At 41.8% G+C, this 9,501-nt stretch overlaps 1 protein-coding gene across 1 annotated transcript; it reads left to right on the forward strand.

Moving 5' to 3' along the window:
• The first annotated feature begins 136 nt into the window (after positions 1-136).
• On the forward strand, positions 137-6,411 carry LOC120238315 (importin subunit alpha-1-like). Its single transcript, XM_039241997.1, has 3 exons — positions 137-187; positions 5,255-5,359; positions 5,683-6,411. The coding sequence occupies exons 1-3, from the start codon at positions 137-139 to the stop codon at positions 6,370-6,372; spliced, it is 846 nt and encodes a 281-aa protein (XP_039097928.1). The 3' UTR covers positions 6,373-6,411.
• Positions 6,412-9,501: the final 3,090 nt, after the last annotated feature.

Consider the following 9,501-nt stretch of genomic DNA (forward strand, 5'->3'; position numbering starts at 1 on the left):
GCCGGCGCGCTGAGCCCGCTGGGGTGAGGAGATCAAGTTCCCTCTGTGTCTCAATCACCCAGAACACGAACTCGAGGTCACATCTGCCAGTTTTTAGCGCCTTGCCTTCCCTCTAGAGCTCCAGCCAGCTAGGAGCATGGATGCCGGTGCCTGCGCGCCTCCTCGGGGGTCCAGGCCCGCCTCGAGGGTAATGGCTGCCGGCGCGCAGCCTCTCCCAGCCGGCCAGGCGCCAGCACAAAGAAGCAAATCGCGAGCGCAGCCCCTCCTGGGCGACCTGGAGCGTGGAGGGGCCTGACGTGCAGGTATTTTGTGCGCAAAGATTTTCTACACCCCGAGCGGGGGTTTTTCTGTTTCGGACTCTCTTTTTCCCCTCTCACTCCCCACAGAGGGGGTGGCCCGTCTCTCCAGTCTCCAATCCAGGCCCGATTTTTACTTCCCCAGTTCGCACTCACGTTAGAAGCCTTTCTCAGTGGAATCTGCGTCCTTTCTCTCCCAGTCTCTTGGGTGTGGTACGGTTTCTGATGGCTTCAGATCTTTTCCGTGTGATGCCTGGGTGCGAGTGCAGGTACGCAGCTCCCTAGTTCTCCACCATCTTGCCCTGTCCCCTCTCCAAACTGATCACATTATTATGGTTGAAATGGTAGAGGCATGGAGCCCAGCAGCCAATTCCACAGAGTCAAATACCAGGATCATAATAATGGGAATGTAGGATTAAAGGAAAAAATCGTAGAGGGAATCAGAGAGGTAACGTCAGAGAGAAGTGAGGACATAGAGACTATGTAGGCAATTTGGGGCCATTTCTCTTCTAAATACAAATGATTATAGCCCATCAATTATACCCACATGTTACCTAAGCTCCTATCATTGGAAAGTATAACCTGTGGGGATTGTTCAAGTTCCCTATTCCAGCAGAACAAACCACTCTGAAACTTAGTGGCTTAAAAGTATAGCAATCATTTAATGTGTCCAAGAATCTGAAATTTTGGTGGGGTTCGGTAGGGATAGGTGGGACAGCTCAAATGAGGAGAGAAATTTGCTTCTAAGATGGTTTGCTCATATGGCTGGCATATAGATTCTGGCTGTTGGTTCCTCTGCATGCCTACCACTCCATGAAACATCTTAGGCTTCCTCACAGCATGGTGGCTGTCTTCCAAGAGCAAATATCCCAAGAAAATTGGGAAATGTAAGCTTCCAGTGTCATTTACACTGTGCTTTATGGGTCAAATAGCTACATATCTAAGGAGAGAGAATGTAGAGTGCATTTATCGATATGGGACATGTCAAAGAATCTGGAGACCAATCTCCACATGGGCAGAAGCAAATATAAAGCCTAAGAAATGGAGTTGTGAATTTGATAACCTGGGTGATAACACAATATTTAATAAAGAGATACCTGAGTCAGTTACTGGAACTGCTGTGATTCGTAGTTTGCCTCGGTGAGCAAAGGAGATGGATCCATGCACAGTTTTCTTGATGCAGGAGACATCCGTTTGTTCAATGATTATGTAAAAAATTATATTTTTTAAATGATCTATTTTTTACAAAATTTTTAATGTTTATTGATTTTTGAGAGAGAGAGAGACAGAATACAAGTGGGGGAGGGGCAAAGAGAGAGAGAGGGAGACATATAATCTGAGGCAGACTCCAGGCTCTGAGCTGTCAGCACAGAGCCCAACGCGGAGCTTGAACTCATAGACCGTGAGATCATGACCTGAGCTGAAGTCAGACACTCAGCTGAGTGAGCCACCCAGGCGCCCCTTTACCTGATCTATTTTTACACATAGTAATTGGAGAAAGTCCTGGGCATTTGGAAGCGTCCAAGAAAAAATGTTCAGGTTTTTGGTTCAACTAATTGAACATAACCCAATTTGGGGGAAAATAAATATGAAACCCTCAGTTTTGAAAGGGACATTCCTTTGTATGTGCCTAATATGCACAGCTGCAAAACTGTCCCGTAACAATAAGGCTGATCACTCAAAATGACCAGGGGCTTCAAAATAGGTAAATACATAAACTTCTATGTAAAACTGCCTTTAAATGTTTCCAAGTTATGAAATTGCTCAAGTTTGTCTAGGCTACACATGGAGAAAAACTCCTCATACAATTAAGCTTTGATAGTCATATTTCTGATATTGGAGTAGCTTATAAAAATTGTAGGATGTCTTCAGGAATAGAACTGATGGTGAGTGATTCTGAAGTCTGTTTGATCTGTAGTTCACAATACCAGGAGAAAGGAAAGAAAGCAAGGGGATTACTTTTCCAAGGGCTGGGCACTGGAAACATAATCCCCGTGATCTTATTTATCTCCCAAACAACTATCTGTGGTTTTATCCCTAGGTATTATCATCCCTATTTTTACAGTTGAAGAAATTGAGGCTCAGAGACACCAAATAACTTGCCCAAAGTGCCACAAAGTAGTTTTCACAAGTAGGATTTGAACCCATGGTTGTTTGATTACAAAGCCCTTGCTCTTTCCACTATATTAAGCTGCCTCTGAAATCAGAGGTCTGTTCCCAGCAAGAACTTGAAAACTTGGTGGGGTTCAGTTTGATATTAAAGGAAGATATGTGAAGTATTAAAAATGTTGCCCATTGAAGGTAATGTATAATTTTACATCGTGTGTCTTTTAGGGTCATAAACACTTCATAGTTCTACATGAAAATACATAAAAAGGAGTTGGCATATTGACATTCTCACACTGTCTTTGAGAGAAGCACAGAATCGTGCTGTGAGTGGGCATGCCTACTCTGCAATGGGCTCAATCATCAGGCATGTTGGACTCTCCACTGCAAAATAGGCCAGTGAGGAAGAATAGGAAGCCAGGAGAGAGTCACAAAACCCATGGGCTGGGTTAAGCGATTCAAGTTTAGTGCTGGCCTTTGAGAGAGGAAACCAACAGTCTGTCATAGTTTCCAAAGGAACCTGGTGAACCTGAAGTGAAGCAGGTTGGTGTCATCCATGATGCAGCTGGGAAGTGAGGCAATGGGCACGTTCCACCAAATTGGGGGCAGCATTTCGTTTTGGTATTGTCAGTCGTATTGGGAGAGGGGACCAAGCCATTGGAGAGGGTCAAGGGACAAAATCCTTTCCTACTCTGACAAAAGATAGGAAGGAAACCAAAGACTCAGCTACATGGACTGAAGTTTGCAGCTGAGCTCTACTTCTGGAAGGAAACTGGAGCACTCAACAGGAAACTTAAGGCTGAAGCTTAAGCATACAGACTGGGGAAGATGGCTGCAGTGGGAAAAGGCTGTATGTAATATGACAGATACACCAGTGTCTAGTGCTCAATGCAGGCTCATCATAAAATTAATTCCAGACTCCAGTGGCTGGTGAGTCTGAGCTCACATAATATTTTGCTTCCCTGGCTTTGGATTAAATTGAAGAGGTTAAAAGACATAAGATCTTATAGCGCAGACGGGTCTGAAAAGATAGCAACGGAATGGGCAGAGCAGTAAGAATGAACTTTCATTCAATCATTCCTTCAATTCCTCACTCATTAAACAGTATTTATTCTATGCCTTTATGCATAAAGGCATAGTGAATTTCGTTATTATGTAACATTTCAAATTTTAGACTAGTATACTGCTTATGTAAAACCATGCACGAGTGCTTAATTTGGTCTAATACTTAGGTCTGATTAATCAGCAAGAACAAAATCAAGAAGTGCCTATCATGCACTAATCTCTTTACCTTATCAAGAAATCCTATCATTTTTGATAGCTTTCTTCATCAACAATTACTTCTTTCTCCTCTTCTCTCCCTTGAAATTCCCATTTTTTCTTTCCTCAGCATGAAAAGGTGTTGAAGTGTCTATGAAACAAAAACATCCTCCTTTGACCCTTCTCAAACATTAAAATAATACTCAGTGTGTGCTGGACACAGTTCTAAATGTTTTGTATTTAGTAATTTATAACTACCTTATAAAGTAGATAATAATATTTCTCATTTTGATGGATAAGGACATTGAGGCACAGAAAGGTCAGATGAACTGTTCCTGATCACATACAAGCAGTCTGACTCCTCATGTGTCCTTTTTTCCACTATGTCATGTTCCTCTCTGGGATCCTCTTTACCTCTCCGCCTACTTTTCTTCTCAGTCACTTTCCTTGAAGGATTGTCTGTCCTATCAGATTTTATCACCTGCATTCCATTCAATGCACACACGTCTCCAGATTTGTCTGGCCCTTGCTGCCTCCTAGGTCCTTGGCTGCTTGCTCAATGGACAATTTCCATACACACAGCTGTCTTCTCACCTACTGCTTATTGTGGATTCTTCCAGGACAAGGGCTGGGCCCTGGCCTGGTCTGGATCACAGTTTTCCAGGAAAGAGTCACGGCTGTTGCAGTGTCAGGGTCTGAGCTGACCAGAGCCACAAAGACTCTGGCTCCTTCCACCATTTAGAACTTGGATGCAGAGCTGTGTGGCCATGACAGCCCTAGAAGACTGTGCCGCATTACTTGGGAGTAAGGAGGGAGTTAACAGCCCTTACGGTGAACTTTGACAATCAGAGAGGAGAGACGGAGGGTGGGGCAGGAGGAGAGCCAGCAGATAAGTTCCTCTTCCTCTTTCTCTATCTTAGATTAATTTCCTCACTGTGGGTGGCTCCATATGGTCTATCCAGGCAACAAGCAGGGTCTGGATTTTCTCAAAAATTTGAGATTCCGTTTCTCAATGAAGCATTGGCTTCAGTCTCTATTCTCTATGGATTTCCAAGACACTAAGTTTTCTTCCAGTGCGGCAGGCTGTATCCCCACCTCCCTACTCAAGCTGTTTTCACTGAGATTACCAGTGATCTCATTGCTAAATTGAATGAACATTTTTCATTTCTTATTTTGTTTGAACTCTCCACTGCAGTTAACATTTTTGACCATTTCTCCCCAGCACATCACATCATGATAATTTGTTCCGCGGGTTCTCCTGTCACCTGGTGAGTGCTGCCATTTGAATCATTCGTGTGCTTTTTCCTTAACCAGACTTTAAATGTTGGAGCTGCTCAAGGTTCTCCCATTGGTTCTTTTTTTTTTTTAATCCCTCTTTAGTTATTTTATCTACTCTTGTGGTTTCAACTCCCTGTAGTTTAATAGAGGCCAAATCCATTTGCTTAGTACGGAACCTTCCTCCTGAACTTCAGATCCTGGATTTCTATTCCCCATCTGAATATTCTTTAAGCACATGACAAATGACAAACTAAACTTACACCCTCAAGTCTACGTTGCTATTGCTGTTGAAGATCTTTCATTTATACCTCAAGATCCACTTTCCATCCTTAAGTACCCTGGACTATCACAGCTCTGGAGAGCAACCTCTTACTCTCCAGCTGCCGGTTGAGTTCACACATTTGGCAAACACAAGTTGGGTAAGAGAAGTTAGAAGGAGACTAAATCTGGTTCCTTATGGCTCCCAACATCCTCTAGGAAGTGGCTGTGTCCCTGGTTACAGGGTCACAGCTGTTGTCAGGCAGTCCTCTCTGCACAGCTCTTTTGGACACTTTTTATCAATAGGTTATAGATTCTATCATATCACACTGTAATTATTATCTTCTCTGTCTCTGACACAAAACTTCCTGTAAGCAGGGACCTTATCTTATTCATTTCTCTATCCTTAATAACTACTTAGCTCTTTATGAATAATAGTGTATCCTCAATCAGTGTTTACGGTTTAAAAATGTTTTCATATCAGCTTCTAGGAGCTACTGAATTGCCCATTGTGACTCCTGCGCTGAGAGCCATAGGAAATATTGTCACTGGGACAGATGAACAGACTCAGGTTGTAATAGACGCAGGAGCACTTGCTGTCTTTCCCAGCTTGCTAACGAACCCCAAAACTAATATTCAGAAGGAAGCTACGTGGACAATGTCGAACATCACAGCTGGTCGCCAGGACCAGATACAGCAAGTTGTGAATCACGGATTAGTGCCATTCCTTGTTGGCATTCTCTCTAAGGCAGACTTTAAGACACAAAAGGAAGCTGTGTGGGCTGTGACCAACTATACAAGTGGCGGAACAGTTGAGCAGATTGTGTACCTTGTTCACTGTGGCATAATAGAGCCACTGATGAACCTCTTAACTGCAAAAGATACCAAAATTATTTTGGTTATTCTGGATGCCATTTCAAACATCTTTCAGGCTGCTGAGAAACTAGGTGAAACTGAGAAACTCAGTATAATGATTGAAGAATGTGGAGGTTTGGACAAAATTGAAGCTCTGCAAAACCATGAAAATGAGTCTGTGTACAAAGCTTCGTTAAACTTGATTGAGAAATATTTCTCTGTAGAGGAAGAAGAAGATCAAAATGTTGTGCCAGAAACTACCTCTGAAGGCTACACATTCCAAGTTCAGGATGGCACTCCCGGGACCTTTAACTTTTAGATTGTGCAGCTGAGGCATAAAGTTGTTTGTTGTGTACTATGTTTGGTATAAGTTTGTCTTCCTGTTTCTCTACTCAGAACTCTTTTTAAATGTGTTTTGTTATTGTAGCACTTTTTAAAATGGAAACTATACTTGAACAGTTCCAAACTGTACAAACTGTATGAAGCTTCTCCTCTCAGTGAGTTTCGTATTTCTATGTGGAATCTCATATCTTGCAGCGTCCTGTAAATAAAGATTAAATTCCACCCTTTTCTTTAAAAAAAAAAAAAATGTTTTCATATCTATGCCAAACAGAGAAAGGCGACAGAATAATATTTTGCCCCACTCTCAAAGAATTGGCAGCTCATTTGAGGAGCTAAGACTACGATGTGGAAACAATTAATTATTAGGAATTAATAAAATGCCAATTTCTTCAACACTTCAAGAAATTGGCTTCTCAGGATGTAGAGCTTTCTATGCTATTAGAGGTCAGCAGGATTTCATAAACCAAGAAAAAAGTGCTAGGTATTGGTGACTTGGCCTCCAAATCAGCTTGCAAATAAGTCACCAACACTCAAAACAGAAATCTCCAAAACAGAAACAGCAATAGCAGCAATAACCAAAAACAACACACAATAAAACAAACATTATCAACCTTTTCTCTTTCCAGTGCCTGCACTGTTACTTAAAAATAAGTGAAATTGACATTCTTTGGTATTCATTCTAAGCAAGGAGATGACTGGCTATTTCTAAGGTTGACTTAAATGTCACTCAGAGTTCTCTCTGCAGGTATTGAACTAGCCTGACCTCCGGCTTTGGTTTTAAAAGATTATGGAAATCAAGGATGTGAGGTTGTGTGAGTGTGTGGAGAGGTGGAGAGAGGGAAGCTGTAGACTCTATTCCAAAAAGAACTATACAGATTCAAAGTAGAAATCCCACCAAGCCAGATAGTTTTTGTGTTTCAGTTTGTAGCAAACCTTCCTGGGATTTAAAAGCCAATTAACATAAGCCCTGCTGCCCGGCTTTGGTACTTATAGTTTCTACCAAAGAATTGTTCCTGTTGACACAGTTGGAGAGCACTGGTTTTAGGAAACAATAATTCCTCCTCCAAACTAGCACCAATTCATTCATTAGGATCAGTGAGTGTACCACACACATAATCTGTATTTATTTTTTTCTGTTTAAAATTTTTTAACGTTTATCCATTTTTGAGAGACAGAGAGGGACAGAGCGTGAATGAGGGAGGGGCAAAGAGAGAGGGAGACACAGAATACTAAAAAAGTTTCAAGGCTCTGAGCTGTTAGCACATAGCCTGATGTGGGGCTCGAACTCACGGACTGTGAGATCATGATCGGAGGTGAAGTTGGATGCTTAACAGACTGAGCTGCCCAGGCGCCCCTCTTTATTTTTAATTGTACGATTCTCTGCTTCTAAACACATCAGGGCTTCCTACTTAGGCCTGCTATTTGTGATAGCTCATAAAGGAGGTGAAATATGGAAACAGGCCGAAAATACATGAAGTGATGCTTACTTTATTAATTTTTGGTGCAGCATAGAATACAATGTGAACGAACATCAACGAAGGGTCATAGAATACTTTTTTTTCGTGCACCACTTTTATTAATATCTCCAAACTTTGAGCCATATTCTTGTCTGCCTTAAACTTCTTATATCCTTTCCAGTCATAGACTCCTGAAACCTGCATCTAGTTCCCTGAAATGCTTTCTACCTGTATATACCTTCTGACCATACCCATCATCTTTACACTGGGTGATCCATAAACAAAATTTCTAAGTCCCCCCCCCATTAAGATCTTATGTCATAATGACTGGTTAACAGAGGCCATTTGTACTAATGCTGGCAGTGTGGACTTTATGATTAGCAGGATTAAAGTTAGACGAACTGATATGGGGGTAATTCTTAGCACTTGGGGGATAGAAAATCAGAATAGAGACGTGAATATGCTTTTAAGATGATTTTAAACCTGAGTAATTTAAAGAGTAGAGTCAACGTATAATTAGATGATTCAGACAGAAAGCTAGTCTACTTTACACACCACAATTATTTTTTAAAGTTAGAAATATGTATTGCAGAGCATTTTATGATAGGAACGACCCATTCATTTGTTGAACAAACATATTGAATATACCAGTTATGCCCGACATAAGCATAGGTCCTGGGAAGGCAAAAATGAAAAATTTCAATGATGATTTTGGGAATTTAGTGTGGGGAATACCAGATTAGTGCTGGAAATACTCAGAAGCTGCAGAATTCCAGTACTTGGGCATTTGTGAAGAGTCATAAACAAGAATACGTGTTCCTGGTTGATGGGAGGAGTCTCTGATTTGTGGCAGAAGTGGGCATCTTAAGACACATGGTGAATGGCAGCCAGTTGATGCAATGATTTTTTTGAGAGAGGAAAGGAGGGACAGGTACAGTGACAACAAATAAAATGGCTCAGTTCAAGCAGGAAGGACTGAGTTCCACCATAAGGCCCAAAGTAAAACTTTCTGGATCCATCAAAAGTATATACCAGTTATGCCGGACATAGTCTTGAGCTGACGGAAGATAGATTAAAGCCAGAAGTCTAACTTATTTTTTTTAAGTTTATTTATTTTGAGAGAGAGAGAGAGAAACTGAGAGAGAGCACAAGTGGAGGGAGGAAGAAAGAGAGAGAGAGAGAGAGAGGCTCCACACTGTCAGTGCATAACCTGATGCAGGGCTTGAACTCATGAACCTTGAGCTGAAATCAAGAGTCAGACTCTTAACCGGCTAAGCCACAAGGCACCCCTAACTTGTTTCATTGTAAATGAAAATATGGAGGTCTGTGTTTATTCATTTGGTGGGCAGACCATTTGAAAAAAAAAATGTTCGGGGCGCCTGGGTGGCTCAGTCGGTTAAGCGTCCGACTTCGGCTCAGGTCATGATCTCACGGTTTGTGGGTTTGAGCCCCGCGTCGGGCTCTGTGTTGACAGCTAGCTCACAGCCTGGAGCCTGCTTCAGATTCTGTGTCTCCCTCTCTCTCTGACCCTCCCCTGCTCACGCTGTCTCTCTCTCTCTCAGAAATAAACATTAAAAAAAAAATGTTCTCCAATGCCTATTGTTTGGATTTCTAAATTTATTTTGTTTTTGTTTTAATTTTTTTGTTAG

Source organism: Hyaena hyaena, unplaced genomic scaffold, assembly GCF_003009895.1.
Source record: "Hyaena hyaena isolate Hyena2069 unplaced genomic scaffold, ASM300989v1 scaffold_207, whole genome shotgun sequence".
Taxonomy (NCBI): Eukaryota; Metazoa; Chordata; class Mammalia; order Carnivora; family Hyaenidae; genus Hyaena; species Hyaena hyaena.